General features: G+C 35.3%; 3 protein-coding genes across 3 annotated transcripts; all 3 read left to right on the plus strand.

Annotated features, from left to right (window-relative positions):
• The first annotated feature begins 2922 nt into the window (after window positions 1–2922).
• Window positions 2923–10982, plus strand: LOC145611940 (alkylbase DNA glycosidase-like protein mag2). Its single transcript, XM_081667323.1, has 3 exons — window positions 2923–4121; window positions 4647–4767; window positions 10638–10982. Exons 1-2 carry the CDS (start codon window positions 2971–2973, stop codon window positions 4657–4659), a joined length of 1164 nt encoding a protein of 387 aa, XP_081523449.1. The 5' UTR covers window positions 2923–2970; the 3' UTR covers window positions 4660–4767; window positions 10638–10982.
• A 2541-nt stretch (window positions 10983–13523) lies between these two features.
• On the plus strand, window positions 13524–14258 carry LOC145610626 (uncharacterized). Its single transcript, XM_081665935.1, has 2 exons — window positions 13524–13697; window positions 13785–14258. The coding sequence occupies exons 1-2, from the start codon at window positions 13524–13526 to the stop codon at window positions 14256–14258; spliced, it is 648 nt and encodes a 215-aa protein (XP_081522061.1).
• A 1663-nt stretch (window positions 14259–15921) lies between these two features.
• On the plus strand, window positions 15922–16472 carry LOC145610627 (uncharacterized). Its single transcript, XM_081665937.1, has 2 exons — window positions 15922–16302; window positions 16413–16472. Exons 1-2 carry the CDS (start codon window positions 15922–15924, stop codon window positions 16470–16472), a joined length of 441 nt encoding a protein of 146 aa, XP_081522063.1.
• The last annotated feature ends 1236 nt before the right edge of the window (window positions 16473–17708 follow it).

Consider the following 17708-nt stretch of genomic DNA (forward strand, 5'->3'; position numbering starts at 1 on the left):
TAGAGTAAAAAATATGTTTAATGATACCATTCACATTAATATAATACACTAATATTCATATAAGAATCTTACTTAGACTATGTATACACACTATACTCATGTTCACATAGACTAAGCATATATTCCCACTCTAAGTTACTACTCTTCATTTTGTAATTTAAGCTAAATGGAAAACAAGTATCAATTAGGCCTTCACAACGAAGTACAACAACACTACTTAACTATTTTTGTTATTGGGCTTCTTCTACTTCATCTACAATGTTAGCACTTTAACCATATATAATATATTTTAAGCAATTTCTTCAAATTCTAATATTTAAAATCAATTTAAGCAATTTCTTCAAATTCTAATATTTAAAATCAATACATGTCTATCTATCGATTTGATATCATATAAGTTACTCAATTCATCCATATTGATAATTAAACGATACATTTAATCAACAAACATATAATACTCCATATATGAATAATTAAACAATATATTTAATCAACAACCACAAATTTGTATCACGTCTACTCAATTCATCTATTAATTAGCATAAACAACTTCATAAAACAATTACTTCATGCTAATATCGGTATCTTGGGGAACCGCGCGCAACGCGCGCGGGTCCACAACTAGTAAATGAAAAAAAGAGAAGTGGAAGTGATTAGTGATATGGTTTTATAAAATTAAAAAAAAAAAAATGTTATATGTTTTCATAAAATCATGAAAACCGCTGCTACTACCTCCTCCTCTACATCCATCACCACCTCCGCAACCCAATCAAAACATATCCAATATAAAACTAGGATTTTTCTTAAAGTCAATCAAAACCAAGGAAACAATTTATCTGGTGAGTTAAGGAAATAATTCCCAAGCAAATAATGCTTGGTTATGCAATGAATAACGTATGTATAAACGAATGTTTCAAGCAAATTTAGGGGTTTTTGTTCTTGAATATAATACTTCAGGTTTACATACTATGTAAAAGTAGTTATGATTTTATCAATACTCTTAACAATCTATGCGTATAATTAGAACATTCAAGCAAATAGTGGTCTTTGGGGCTACTCTAATACAATACTTTAATAGTTCAAATGAAATTAACAAAGTTATCGTAAAGATTATCATTTAAGGAAAAGCGGGAAGATGAGCAAATCATCATGTCGGCATAATATTAGGTGAATAAAATAAACAAGCCCCCAAAACTAACAAAAATTGACTAAACCCACATAATGAGTATTAAATATGAAAACAAAAATCTCTAGGCTTGGATATCCAAGGAATCTCATTGAAGGAAATGTGTCATCGACTCCCGTGCAATTACTAATATAATATGGATCGTATTATGAAGATAATAAATTTGTTTATTTGGATCGTCTATATGTCTTGCTAGAGAATGCTATAGAACTTTGGGTTAGTAAGTAACAAACCCGAAGCCCGCCTAAACGGATCCTATAAGGTCACACATTAGGATTGGATCAATAAAGAAACCCGAAGCCCAAAGTGGGCCTTAGGGTGACCGGCCACAAAAGGGAAAGGGGAGAGAAAACCCTAACCTAATTAATAATAATATGATAGTATTAATTAGTTAGGGTTAATTAAAAGATACAGTATTCAGTTTTCTGAAAAACGACGTAAGTTTTCTCTCAATGTTTTCTCTCTAAAATTGGTTCTCAACTCCAAGAAAGGTGAATGGTTTTTCCCGTCCAACTAGCATTGGTGGAGTGTTGATTCAATCCGGTGGACCAAATAGAGGAGTTGCAATTGAGGCTCTTTATCTCCGGTAGAGAAGAAGATTGCTAAGAGGAATCACGCTTCAAAGGTTAATTCTAAACTATTATGTGATCCTTTATTTGTATATGCATGAGATCCTGTTTAGGTGCGTATGAATGAGATTCATGAAATTCCGCTTAGAGTACCTAAAACCCTACACCCATAACAAACAGTCTGCTTATCTGAATTAGATTAATACAAAGTAGTAGTAATTTAATTCTTCCAATACATTAGTTAATAAAATGATTAACGTTGGAAAAATTAAGATCGAAGAGAAAGTCTCTTGGTATAAGGACACATAGTTTTGACAAATTTAATAATTTGCGGAAAATCCAAACAATACTACTAGATGACACACATATTTTAATCCTAGTTTTTAATAATTACAAGTGTAAACTTACCTCTTGATGCGTGCTTTGCATCAAAAAAAAAAAAAACCTCTTGATGCGTGCTTGAATACTTATTCAATCAAGAACGATGTTAGATTTCAATGGTAATTCCTCCGTAGTCTTATCTTTTGAGATATGGTTTAAATCAATCGCAAATAGCTTTTGCATCATATTCTAACAGAAAATTCATACAAATTGATGGGATATGGTCTTGCTCAGTCGGCTACGGTTGCTACTCTTAACGTATTATAAAATAGAGGAAATGAAAGAATAAAAGATGAATATGTAATGAGAATATTGATTGTATCTTTCATTTTTTATGCAACTTATATATATATATATACATTAATCGATCCCATGATCTACTGGAACCGGAGGGAGATCTAACCACTTGAGTTAGGCCCTGTTTGATTCACCTTAATTTTGCTTAACTGAAATTATTTTTACTGAACTGAAATTATTTTTACTGACTTAATTTTACTGAACTGAAATTATTTTTATTGAAATTAAATTATTTTTACTGAACTGAAATGATTTTTACTGATTTTCTATTATAATTCTTTTTTAAGAAAACTGAATTTTACTGAACTGAACTTATTTTTACTGAATTGAAATTATTTTTACTGAACTGAAATTAATTTTACTGAAGTGAAATTATTTTTACTTAATATTATTTTTTTAAGTCGAAAAGAACAGGCCTTATTCCTCACTTATGATAATACGAGTATATGTTTGTTTGTCTTTTACAGTAATAAATTGGGTATCCTCTTGTCAAACACCTCCTAAAGTTGAATTACTGTGAAATAGAATCATAAAATCATGAAAACCGCTACTACTACCTCCTCCTCTACATCCATCACCACCTCCGCAATCCCATCAACGACCGCCGCAACCAGCGAGGTTACTGAAGATCCTTTGCCAATGGCCGATCCAATCCACCAAAATGCCGAAGACAAGAATACTCCTGTCCTATCTTCCGCCTCCGCTACCGCCACCGCTACCGCCACCGCTACCGCCACCGCCCCAGTTGTCCCAACTGCTGAAGTAGTTAATCTCCGACCGCCGACAAAGCTCCCCTCCCGTCCGCGTAAACTTCGGAAATTATCCTCGGAAAACCCTGAATCGTTGATGAAGAGCAGCAATAACTGCAAAATTGTCGCTCGACCTCGATTAATTGCTGCAATCCACCACCGTTCTATGTCGTGTGAGGGTGAAATTGAGAATGCTCTTAATCATCTTAGAACCGCGGATCCAAATCTTGCTAAGCTTATTGACATTCATCCACCCCCGACTTTCGATTCATATCAAACCCCTTTTCTTGCCCTAACAAAGAGTATTTTATACCAGCAGCTTGCTTACAAAGCCGGAACTTCAATCTACTCTCGTTTCGTTGCTCTTTGTGGTGGTGAATCGGGTGTTGTTCCGGCTACGGTTTTGGCATTGACGCCTCAACAGCTTCGACAAATCGGGGTTTCGGGCCGGAAAACGAGTTATCTCCATGATTTAGCAAAGAAATACCAAAATGGGATTCTCTCGGATTCTGCCATTATCAACATGGATGATAAATCATTGTTTACTATGCTTACTATGGTGAATGGAATTGGGTCTTGGTCTGTTCATATGTTTATGATTTTCGCTTTGCATAGACCAGATGTGTTGCCTGTTAATGACTTAGGGATTAGAAAGGGGGTTCAGTTGTTATATGGTTTAGAGGAATTGCCTAGACCCTCTCAAATGGACCAGCTTTGTGAGAAATGGCGCCCTTATCGGTCCGTGGCGTCTTGGTATATCTGGCGGTTCGTTGAGGCGAAAGGAGCTCCAACTTCTTCTGCTGTGATTACTACACCTGCTGCTGGGATGAGTTTGATGCCGCAACAGCAATTGTCGCCCCTACAGTCACCTCACCAGCAACAACAATCGCAACACCAGCCACAGTTTCTTGATCCTATGAATGGCATTATCAATATTGGGTATTAGTCATGTTATATATTTTTTTTTCTGCTTTATGTTGATTATGATAAGAAAAGTATTTTTTCATCAGTCATTTTTATAGGATTGTCTATCAGTAGAAGAGTAATCTACTGGTTATGCTATGCTTAAAATTGCCAATGATTAAAATGAGTTAATTGTATCACAATTCATTTTTGGTGGTTCAGTCATGTGTGTGGTCTGTAATTTCTACAACAGAAACTCCTACTTTATGTGACACTTGTTAATGGAATACTTCCAATTTTTTTTTTTTCCTATCTTGATTGGAATATCTTATAGAGTTTATTAATTCTAAAGAAACCCTTTCCCATCTACATAAAGAATGTCCTATATTTTTTTTTTTTTTTGAAACCAAGAATGTCCTATTTGGTTTGGTTATTCATGTACTTGTATGGAATTAGCCGTCTCTTATGGTAAATTTGTATTATCTATGTACCAACTTGTTATAATAGATGTGTTCTTTTGCTGATATCTTAACAAACCCTTACTCATATTTGTATTTTCAGTCAGTTGAGCTGAATGACCGCCTACAACATTTTGTAATTAACTCATCTAACTCCGTTAAAGGCTGTTATCCATGAAAATGAGGAAAGGGAAAGGCTTTGCTCAACTTGTTACCTATGAAAGGTATATTTTGCTCATCGAATCTTTTGCTGTTAAAGTGGTCTATATTATTTCATTTTTCTTTTTCCAAATTTAATCATTACTCTTGTATGTTTGAAGTTTACAGAAATAATATGAAGTTTTTGTGTACTAAAATTATATGGAGTTTGTGTTTGTGTGCTTTTGTGTGGGGATACTATGCTATTTGAGTTACTTTACCCTCATCTATTCATATCTCCTGATTTACTACTAATAATAACGTTTCCATAGATGAGTTTCTTTAGTTTGCTCTTGTTTAATGCAATGTCAACATGTGAGATTTTCACTCCCTTAGATTAGTCACACCCATTAGACTTGTAAGGTTATTTTATTGTATTTAGTAGTGTTTGTTATAATTGATGGATATTGCATCCAAAGTGAGGGAGAAATAGTGAATGAAATGCATTGGATTAGTAACAATTAGAAGTGTTGCAACGAGATGACCTACTAAGGAAAGTCGTACAATAATCTAGGATGGATAGAGTATGTATTGTGTACTTATGAGATTGAATTTACTTCTTTTGTAAGATAATGAAGGGTGTTAAAATTGAAATTTATACATCTTATTTCATATAGAATTACTCATTGCTTTGAAAGCTGCCATCCTCATCATTATTAATTGTTTTTTTTTTTTTTTTTTTTTTTTTTTTTTTTGACAAGATTTATTAATAGGTTGTTGGAAAGCATTTTTATTATGAACTCTTGTTATTTCAATTTATATATATGTTATTTTAAAATAAGCATATGTTATTTTATATTTGCATGTTGTTTTTTTTTTTTTTTTTTTCAACATTGATACTTTCATTGTACTCCAAATTTATAAAATTCATGTTATTTTGATGTGAACCTTTTATTATTTCAATTTATATATTTGTTATTTTTTAAATAAATACATGTTATTTTAATAAATGCATGTTATATATATATGTATATATATATACACACACACATGATGTTAAAGTAAATAAATGAATAACATATTATTTTAGCAAAATAACACAAGGTTTTAAGCTAAATAACATAAGATTTAGACAAAATAAATAAAGTATATTAGGTATGGAGTAGTGGAGTACCGTGATCTAGGAGTATATAATACTAATTGGATAAACAAATGTTTTAAATGGACCTATCTATAGTTTTCTTAAACTACGTGTCCATCCCAGTGTCCCAAGTATTATGGGACGGAGGGAGTATTACTCAATTCATTTTTTCTCTACCCACAACTCCACGAGTATGTTAATTCAAAGACTAATAAAAAAGAGGAAGAGATTATTTTTGTAGGATATCTTTATTTTTGTATTAGAGAGGAAGATAAATGTATTTTTTTTAATGGATCCCATGGCGACCATTCAATGTTTGCATCAAAAATTTTTGTCGAAGGGAAAATTGGAAGTGTAGTTAAGGGGGAGGTGGGCGTTGACCTGTATGGTCCATATTGGGTTTGTTAATTTTAATTTAAAGATATAAAGGGAATGTGGGAAAAGGAAGTACAAAAACTAAAAGTTGGTCAAGCTAAAAATAGCAAAGGGATTATTACTAAAGTATTGTAATTGAAAATTTATTTATGAAAAAGATTGAATTAAATCTAGATCAATTCATAAAAGATTAGTCGTTTATGAACAATTGGTAAGGGAATCATGGTGTTCTAAAAAAGTTATGCATAATTTCTATATAAAAGTTTAACAGTAAATAATTCTAACCATATGTTGTGTGTAAGTTGTTCTCGACAAAAGAGGCGTGTGGAAGTTGCTTTCAAGTTTCTATCAATCAATCAAAGCCTTGATCCCATAAGTGGTGTCGGTTACATGAACAAAATTTAATTATTCCATGTAATCATCAACAAAGATCCTCCTCTTCCATCCCTTACGATCCAATGCCTCATCCTCATTCTCATCTATATACTTCATATCCTTCCTAACACCTTCCAACCAAGTCATTTTCGGTCTCCCTCTCCCTCGTTTAACCCCTCCATGGTCCTATACTTCCACTCTTCGTACCGGTGCAGGGTCTCCGTCTTACATGCCCATGCCTAGACCATCGCAGACAATTTTCCCTTAGTTTGTCTGCAATGTCTGCCATGCGAATAAACTCATTTATGATTCTATCTCTTACAATATTCTCGCACATCCACCTTAACATTTGCATTTCTGTAACCTCCATCTTTATAATGTGCTCCTTCTTAGAAGTCCAACATTCAAGTAGATCTACATAAATCATAAGATAGAGAAAGTGTGAATTTTGAAAAATTAAGCTAGGGCTTTGGTAGATGTTGATGTTATGAGTATGAATATCGTAATTATATACGGAAACATGTTTTTCCTTCGATTTGAAGACAGAGTTAGAGTTCTTCATTGATAGATAGAGAAAAAGGGAGGAAGAAGATAAAGAAATATAAATTTGGATGTTTATGGATGAGAGGTGAAATGGGGGGGGGGGGTGTTAGTCACGATAAGAGTGCTTTGAATTGGGGGTTTGGGTGTGGGGGGAAGGGAAGGGGGGGATGTTGATAGGAGTTATAAAGGGTAAAACCTAGGTAAAAATTTCAAATGAATATGGTGATATTTATGGGATTTAAATTTGAGCTATAATTAGAATATATATATATATATATATATATATATATATATATATATATATATATATATATATATATATATATATATATATATATATATATATATATATATATATATATATATGTACTAGAGTAGAAAGATTCAATATGAAAACTTCTTTTTGAAATGCCCAAACCGAAAAGTTGGAACATCTTATAAATGGTGGGAGTATCATGAAATAGAGGAAGTATACTTGAGTTTGATGGGAAAGAGCCTTTCTCATTAAAGTACTTCCTTCGTTTCTTATTTCTTGCAACAAAGGGGGGTTGCACATTTCCCAAGTCAAATCACTAAGGGAGCTAAATCACTTATTAAGTGCATGTGCTTAAGTTTTAAAAAGGAGGAAATTATGGTGGGTCCACCTTTTTTAAAAAAGTTTCACTAAATCCGACCATTAGCAAGTTTCACTAAATCTGTCCATTAGTAGATTATGCTCTTTAATCACTAGTTTTTTGTGAAATTGTTATGTTTTTAATGCTTTGGTTATGTGTATTTTGATCATTCATAGTAAATAGCTGTAAGGCAATCATGTAAATGTGGGGGTCCTTGTTTGTGAAAACAATGTTGCATAAAGATGAATGTAACCTTTTGGATATTGTTTTTAGAATTGATAGTAAAATCCATTCAAGAAAACCATGAGGAAGGGTATGATTATATCAAAGACAATGCGTAATTATGTGACCTCCACAAAAAGTTCAAATGAACTATGATGGAGCAAATCAACCATTAGCAAGTTTAATTCAAATGAGTCCCTTCATCATTTGGTAAAAAACACAAACAAGGGGCATGAAATAGGCTCTGTCACAAACAAAAGAAATGCCCTGTTTCACGTTCAAACATGTTTGTTCTCTCAATTTGATGTCATTGAGAACATTGTAGGGACTCAAGTAATTCACAAGGTAAAAGATTCAAACCAAAACAATGAGGTAAAGTGAGGAAGGGTATGATTATATCAAAGACAATGCGTAATTATGTGACCTAATCGTTAAGGATTATATAGTTAGGCATGATAGCTTCTAGGTTTTTGTTTCATGGTACCAGTTAAAGATGGTGCATGAGAGGCATGGTATTACCATTTTGGTGCACACATGACCCTTTTTCCTTGTTTTATTTATTTATTTATTTATTTGACATGTTTATATCTAGTTTCCCTTGGGTCTTGATTACCGTTGGCCATAATTTCTCATTTATCCTTACAATGAGGTAAAGTGAAGTCTTATCATACTAAGGGCTTGTTCTCTTACGTTGAATTTTCACTTCAGCTTAGCTCAATTCAGCTCCTAATTTCCTTCTCTTATAAAATATTCATTTCAGTTCAGTGAGCTCAGCTCCTAATTTCCTTCTCTTATAAAATATTCATTTCAGTTTAGCTGAGTTCAGTCAATGAGAACAGGCCCTAAGTCCCTTGCAATTATCTTAAAATTACATCAGTGTCACGGCCTTGTTGCCTCCTGCAGGGTAGCCAGATCCTTAGTAAAACAAAATAAAAATCTTTAATATTTTTTAAATCTAGCAAAACAAATATGCTGCAATGTTGTTGAAAGATGCCTTTACCCTGCACGTATTCCACAAATGACCATAAGGAAGATGAGAGTGGTAACATTGGCTAGACTGTCCATAAGAGGACAAACAGCATAGGTAGGCGAACGTGATTAATAACAAGAGCCTTCGCTAAATGTTCTTACTTATCGAGCCTATACCTTGCTTCCAACTCTTGCTTGGCCAGTTTCCCTATTGAAATAAAAATTCCAAAAAGTTGGTGTTTCATTATGTTGACCATAGATTTTCTTCACTGGTCCATGATTGAATTTACTTACAGCAAAATTTATTTTTATGGGTTTCTTCTGTATGATTCAATGAATACAATAGCTATAGTGCTTGTGAGTGAGTTAGATGTCTGTGATATCTTCTTGACATTCTCTTCCTTGCCTTTTGGTCCCTCCTTTATGATCCAGTATAGTCTCTTGGTTCTGTGAATCTGTATGACGATTGATGAATTTTTTGAACTCCCTGAATCTCAATCTCTTTGTGAGCTATCTCCCTTGGGTTTTGTAGCATTAATAAGGACAGATCCCTATGTCTACCATGTAAATTACCTAGGAAAAATTGCTTTTGCAGCTAAAGAGCTGCTTTGTACATTTACCACATATTTATACAATTACGGATATTGCCTGCTGATGGTGAAATTTGATTGCCGGAATAGAAAACTATCACAGGCACAGAGGCAATTGGTTCCGATATGTACTGTACTACTGTGGGTAGAAGTACAAGTGTTGTCCTGTTTAGATATCATTGCGTCAATCGTGGTGCTGGGCTTCAATTTGTTTCATTTTAACTTGGTGACACCCATTGTATGGCTGTATAATATGTCCATTAGGTCAAGGTCTTTAAAATTGACAATCATGAGCTGCTTGGAGTTGAGCTTAGATTGATTAAAGATTAACTAGATGACCATTGTATACTTGATTGTAGAATATTTCTTAAGTTTATTTCATCTCATAAAGATGAGAAGCCTCATGTAATGAGAAAGATGAATCAAAAAGTTGAGTTATATTTTAACTTTGTTACTATGACCGTATGACGTATGAACATATTTGTTCAATTATGTTCATCATATTTTTTGAAACAATACTACTTTGTATGTGTTATTTGTTTGTTTGAAGCATAAATTTCTTTACAGCTGAATTTTCGAAAACATGTACTTGCGATTCATACATATAATGTACAGAGTACTTGCATATAAAAGATGGTTGATGAGCTCTTTCATTTTTTGTTTAAAAAAACAAAAAAGAACATTAGCTTGAGGCATAGAAGCATTATCTCTAGAGCTCCAAAAAATATGTACAGGTGCTTCTAGTCCCTTGTAGGCTTGTATATATCTTATTTTCTCTGAAGAGAAAGGTATCTAGAAGTTAGGACCATAATATCAAGCTATCACTTGACTTTGATTAGACCAGATCACCCCAGAGGAACGTGCCCACGAGGGCACCACTAGATGTTGTAGACAAACCTGACCTGCAAAAGAAGAAGCTGTGTCCTAACTTACAATCCCTCATGTTATAGCGTGTTAAGCTTACGTGTTAAGCTTACTGAGCTGATTTAGTTTTTGCTAAAGTCGTATGTTTTGGCGTCCTACGCATAAATTAAATGTATAAATGCTTCCGAAGAATGAATATTTGAATTGCGCGCTTTTTACTATTGATATTGTATTAATATTTGTATAATTTACAATACTTTCAGCCGCATAACAGCTGAAGCCTGAGTTCTAAGGTTGGTGATCAAGGATGTGCAACAAGGAATTGATTTGATGATGGAAGCTTGCCTTAATCATGATCTTTTGGAGACTCTGAATTGATGTATCTAATTTTAATATTTATTGATTTTTTTGGATGTCTAGTTAAGTTTGTGTTTTTTGCATTCAAAGCTTTAAGGGGTTGTATGTCATATTAAAAGCCTAAAAGGTACTTCGTATGTATCAGAATTTGGAATAAAGTAATTGTTAAAAATTATTGACATGTGCAGGAATTTGACGATGAAGTATTAAACTAAAACTTTTTATTTATTTTATAAATGTTTTTTTTTCTACATTAATAGGGGTGTTTCGTATGATCATAGGATCCATAATAGAATGTGTATCATTATTCAAAATAATAGAATGGTATCAAAAAAGTGATGGGAGGAGAGAATACGGCTGTCAAACGTGTCGTGTTGTGTTCGTGTTCGTGTCAATATTAAAGGGGGTTGAAAAATCCTTGACCCAAATCTAACCCATTTATTAAACGGGTTGAAAACCCTTGACCCAAATCTAACCCATTTATTAAACGGGTTACTTGGGTAACTTTTTAACCCACATAATGTATAATAAACTAATTAATATTCAACATAATAATTAAAAAGACATACATCATAAACGATAGTAGAAGAGATTAAAGCTACTGATTTTGGCAAAAGATACAACAAGAACATAAAGATAGTGGTTTTAGCAACCCAACCAATACATAAGAGTTGTCCCCAGTCCCAACCTTCAAAATGACAACTTCTAAAACATGCATCAGTGCTTAATTTTATGGATTACATATATGATTAAGTCTTAAATAAAGAGTAACTAAGTACTATCTAGAATCCTCTAAAGTGGATAAGTGAAATGTAAAAAAGTTAAAAAAAATTTATTTGGCCGCCAAATTAAACCGCCAAACAATCCCCAAATATAAGTATAGCGGCAGTATAGCGCCAATGCTAATTTCTACAACCGGTACAGTACAAGTTTCGAATAATGTTTTAAAAAAAAAGTTTAGAATAAAAAATTCAATTTCTTTTTCTACTACTTAATAATCGGGTTGAGCATGTCGGGTTCGTGTTAACGGATTGTCGTCAACCCATTTACATAATCGTGTTATGCGTGCCGGTTTCGGGTTGAAAATTTCAACCCAAACCGCACCCATTTAATTACGTATCGTGTTCGTGTCGACCCAATTATTTAAACGGGTTGAGAATTCTTGACCCAAACCCGCTTATTTCGTGTCGGTTGTCGTGTCGTGTTAACTTTTGACAGCCCTAGGAGAGAAGTAACCATAAGTGTTGTTAATTGGTTATTATGAATAGTTTGGTTGACAACAGAATTGATTCACATTTCTAATTTACTTTCTGTTGTATGATTATTAGGTAACTTTTTTTTGATAAAAATTTAATACTTGTTCATTTTTCCAATGGTTGAATCAACAAAAAGGAATGTGATGGATTAAAAAACTGTGCAGGATTTTTTTTCGGGGTCCAAAATATAATGAAAGGAAGATGAATAGGGTGGAATGGGAGAAAATGTATGGGTTATTTTAGATTTTAACACCTGCTAAAAACCCGAAAATGATTTTTAACACCTCCAAAAAAAAAATGGGTATTAACACCACACAAATTTCCAAAAAATTGGTATTACCACCACTTAACGGTTTCCATTAAAAAATTCCGTTAAATGTGGTCCACAGTGACACGTGTCACCATTTTATTTGTTTAAAAAAAATAAAAAAAAATAAAAAAAAAAAATAGAAAAACCTAAAACTACCCCCAGCCACCCCAGCCCCACCAACCGCGCCGCCACCACCGTCCCCAAACCCACCCCCTGCCGGCGTCCCAGAGAATCGCCCAGCGCCAGCGACCCCACCCCCACCACCCTTTCCTCCACCTACGCATCCCACCCCTTCCCCTTCCCCATTTTCGTTTCCCGACCCACAACCCCGAAACCACCCTAAACGGGTTTTAGGGTTTCGTTTGGGGTGTTAGGGAATCGATTAAGGAGGGGGAAAGGAGAGGGAGGGCGTTTCCGGGGGAGGAGGAAGGGGAGGAGGGGCGTTTTCCGGGGGAGGGGGCGTTTAGGGTGGTTTCGGGGTTGTGGGTTGGGAAACGAAAATGGCAAAAGGGAAGGGGTGGGGTGCTTAGGTGGAGAAAAGGGTGGTGGGGGTGGGGTCGCCGGCGCCGGGCGATTCTCTGGGTCGCCGGACGCCGGCAGGGGGTGGGTTTGGGGACGGAGGTGGTGGCGCGGTTGGTGGGGCTGGGGTGGCTGGGGGTAGTTTTAGGTTTTTCTATTTTTTTTTTTATTTTTTTTTAAAATTTTTATTTTTTGTTTTTTTAATTTTTTATTATTTTTTATTTTTTGGCCAATAATAAAGTGACACGTGTCTATATGGCCCTACTTAACGGATTTGTAAACGGAATTAGTTACGTGGTGGTGATACCAAATTTTTTGAAATTTGGGTGGTGTTAAAATCAATATTTTTTTTTGGGAGGTGTTAAAAACCATTTTCGAGTTTTTAGCAGGTGTTAAAATCTAAAATAACCAAATGTATGTTCCAAAAAATTTGGTGGCCTTGGGTTTCGAAATATGAGAAATTTTAACAAAGCCCTCCTTGCTAAACAAGCTTGGAGAATATTGACGAATGAAGATTCCTTGATGGCAAGAGTTCTCAAAGGTAAATATTTCACAAAAACATCGTTCATGGAAGCAAATATTGGTCAAAATGTGAGTTATACAAGTCGTTCAATTTTGGTAGCGAGGGAAGTTCTTGATAGGGGGATTAGGAAATAGTTGGTGATGGCTATGCAACTCGTATATGGGAAGACCTCTGGATTCCTGGAATGCCTGTATTTAAAGCTATGTCTCATCGGAGGGAGGATGCAAGTGAGCTGCAGTATGTAAGAGAGCTCTGGACTGACAAGAAATGGAATATGCAACTCCTTAATGATATGTTTTCTCAGTGTGAAGTTAAGGAAATCTGCAATGTGATGATTCCGTTGTTTGATAGGAAGGATGTATGGACTTGGCATTTTTCGAAAGATGGTAGGTTCGAAGTTAAAAGTGCCTATCATATGTTGACTTTGGAAAGAGCTTGTTAACAGGCCTCTTGTTCCTCGAGTGCTCCTATCTTTGAATGGAACCTCATATGGAATGCTAGTGCTCCTCAGAAAGTGAAAAACTTTGCTTGGAGAGCTATCAGGGAAGGTGTTGCTACTCGTCAAAATTTGGCAAACAGAGGAATGAATGTTAATACGATTTGTGCAATGTGCGGAGAAGAGAGCAAGAGTGTTCTTCACATGATTGTATTTTGCAGGGAGGCTAATCTGATTTGGAGGTTATCGTCGCTCTGGTTGGAGGTGAATTACTTTGATGGTAGGAACTTTAGAGAGTGGTGCAACAAAGTGCGAGAGAAACACAAAGATCCTCAGTGGTGGGATACCTTCTGGTGTATTGCTTGGGGTTTGTGGATTCGAAGAAACGTGTGGGCTTTTGAGAGAAAAAAAAAACATGTTGTGGAGGTTATTTCGAAGGCTATGGGTTTAGTGGATGAATTTGAAAAAGTGAATGATGCTTGATCGGGCTAAGATAGGTCGTTAAACTATTAACCCTAATCAAATTAACAATTTATAAAACCTAGACTTTACACTAAACTAGTTAGTGGCAAGCAAGGGTCGATCCACTGAGGAGGCTTTCTGATTTAATATCAAAATCACCATGCAAGAGTAAGAAAAGGGGTATATTTTGTTGGAAATTGGAATGTAGACACTAGAACTATAAATAAACAAGTAAAAAGAGTGATTAAATCAAGATAAAACAACGCTAGGGATTAGGAGGTTTCAAATATGATTGAAATGAGGGAGAAAAATATTAAGCATCATGATTAACATGCCAAAGAAATAAAATCCTACCTAAACAATTCATTTTCATGCAATAGTTTATGCAAACCAATCAAAGTGGTCTAAGCTAATTAGGATCATTTTCATGCATCCCATTAGGCACAAGCTAACCCAAGAATAAAGAGGCACAATACATGGAACTCCATTTCAAAAACTCATTCTCATGCAATCATTAAAATAGAGGTGATCTAAATCTAGTTCAAATCATTCTCATGCATTTAAACTAGAAGGCAATCAAATAAAGTGCTACAATAATCTCAAGTCAATAAAAATCATATCTTTCATTGATTTAAGGCATGTAATCAATCCACTAATCATCATTCATCCATCATTCAATACATATTTTACACCCCCCTTCCCCTAGCTAGGAAACTAGCCTAGAAAAGGGGGATTAGACATGATAACAAAACTAAATGAGAACAAAATAAACATGAAAGCAAACATGATCAAAAACAATGAAAACACCAAAATATACTAATCCACAAAATAGATAGAAATAAACACATAGAGTGCAAATAAACAAAGCTAAGAGAAAGGATTAGAGATTACTAAGTAGGCAATGGTAGAAAGATTAAAACTTGCAAAGTTGCTAGATGGATTGAAATGAAAGTTGAACCAAAGTTGCATGCATGAAGATAACTTGAGTAATACTACACTTTCTCTCTCTAAGATTAGGGTTTAATTGTTTCTAAGATAAGGCTAGATGCTCCACTAATCCACCCTACGACCTATATATATAGGTCCCCTAAAAGATACAAAAATACGAAATAAAAAAAACTGAAACTCAGCGGTGCGCGCCCGCGCATATACACTGCGCGCCCGCGCAGATGTTGTGCGTGCGCCCTCTCAGATCTTGTGCGCCCGCAGATCTGTGGGTACGGGGAATTAGACCCATGGATGCGCGCCTTCTCCCAGCATACTACGCGCTCGCGTGTGACGATTGTGCGCCCGCGCACATGTCGCACAAGAGGCGCGCACAACTCCCTGTTTTGGCTCTGCTTCTGCTGCTATCTCGTGCGGGTTCTCCCAGGGCCGCGCGCCCGCACAGTTCAAAGTCACGCGCCCGCACACAAAGCGCGCACAAGGCGCACAAAACCTTCTGTTTCTGTTCTGTTCTTGAAGCAATCCTGCGCGGTTTCTCACAGTGCTGCGCGCCCGCACACAAGGGATTTTGAGGGTGAATTGATCTTCTTCCAATGCCTTGATTCCTAAAAAACGAAAACAAAGAAAACAAGGAAAAAGGCAAACAAAGAAAAGAAGAACAAAAAGGAGAGAAAAAGGGGGCAAGCAAGCTACAAATGGGAGGGAAAACCCGTAAAAAGAGCACTAAATCGTGGCATAAATGCCACTCATCAATGCTAGTAATGTAGGTGTGGAGGGTCCGAAGTTTCCAGTTGTTTGGAGTGCTTTAATTGCTGGCTCGATCAAAGTTAATTCAGATACTTCCATGCTTCCCGATAATATGGTTGGTTCACGGGTTGTGATGAGAGATTTTGAAGGAGGTGTGGTGGCTGCGACGTGCGAGGTGGTGAAGGGGTTAGGTGAGGTTGAAGTGGCAGAGGCTTTGCAGATGCGCTGTGCTCTGAATATCGCTATTAAGGCGGGTTTCCGGAGAATATGTTTAGAAACAGATTGTTTGAAGCTCTATAATTCTCTTGTGAAAGGTGAAGCATGCCCAAATGGTTTTGGCTCAATTATTAGTGATATGTTGCAGCTCTCCCTGGTGTGTGACAACTGCTCGCTCTTTCTCCCGTCAAACGAGAGGGCAATAAAGTGGCACATAGCCTCGCAAATCTGAGCAGCAACTATGAAGGTCTTAGAGTTTGGTTACAGGATTTGCCTAGTGCTTTGTATGAACTGGTTTTGGCTGATTTGAGGCCTTCTTTTTCTTAATAATATTTTTTGTCCGCTTTTAGTAAAAAAAAGGAATGTAATGATATTGAAGAAATAGATCACATACAGATTGAGATTAAGGGCGTGTTCACATTTTCTAGAATTGAACTGATTGGTGCTGAAATGAAATGAACTTAATAGAGTTGTGTAGGGAATATTTCAAGCACTATAACCCCAAGCTTGAACCCCACTGTGATCATACATTTAAGTATGGTGGCGTCCAAAGGGAAGGAAAAGAGAGCAAAAGAGTCGCCAACAAGTTTTAGGAACTTGTAAACCAATCACGAGGTGAAGGTTACACCCTTTAACAATCCAGGAGATCTTCAACTCCATATATAAGGTCTTGAACCAAATAGGGTTCGGGGATGAGGGTACGAATCCAATCTACAAAAGAGAGGACCCGCCCTATAAAATAGGCCTCTACTTTGTTCTACTCGTATTCATGTGCGGTTTCTGACTAACATGCAAACATTAGATTAACTCTAAACCTGTTTAATCTATGTTGGTTGAATATTAATGCCCAAATAAAACTATTATTGGCGATCACTTGAATTAAAATCATATTAGCCTAAATCAAATTATTAATTATCTTATTAGGCGTGATTTCAAGTACAAAATCCCTGTAAACATGCATAAAAGGCGTGATCAAGCAATAACAATAATATAATAATAATAATTATGAAGCAACATAATAATCATAATAACAATCAAATGTTAATAATTCTTAAATATAATAGTAAGATCTTTGACATGATACTAACAAGATTAATAACAAATCCTAGCATGCCACTAAGCATTAAAGATCAAATCTTTAAACCTAGCATGATACCTACATGATATTAGAAAAGAGTAAAGGCACCCTAAACATGATACTAGAAAGCATTAAATAACATCCTAACATGACATTAGGAATTAAGCAAATCTAAACATGCTTTCTACATTGAAATTAAAAAGAGAGTAAGCTAATTTACTTACTTCGAAGCCTCGTACCTCTTTCTAATAAAAAAAATACACGCGTTAGTAAACTTCAATGAAAATAATAAATCAAAGAATTAAACTAAACAATTAAAAGAAAGAGTTATAAAGTTTAGACTGGATTTGGGACCAAACCCTCAGAAAAGTATAAACCTTTCACGTCTAGGGCGAAGGCAACTTGGAACTTGGCTAGGTCTTTCTAGATCTTGTGTATGCGAAATTGTGTTTGCAAAAGCTAGTTTAGAAAGAGAGAGAAAAGAA

The sequence above is a fragment of the Chenopodium album genome, chromosome 24, assembly GCF_948465745.1.
Source record: "Chenopodium album chromosome 24, dcCheAlbu1.1, whole genome shotgun sequence".
Classification (NCBI taxonomy): domain Eukaryota; kingdom Viridiplantae; phylum Streptophyta; class Magnoliopsida; order Caryophyllales; family Amaranthaceae; genus Chenopodium; species Chenopodium album.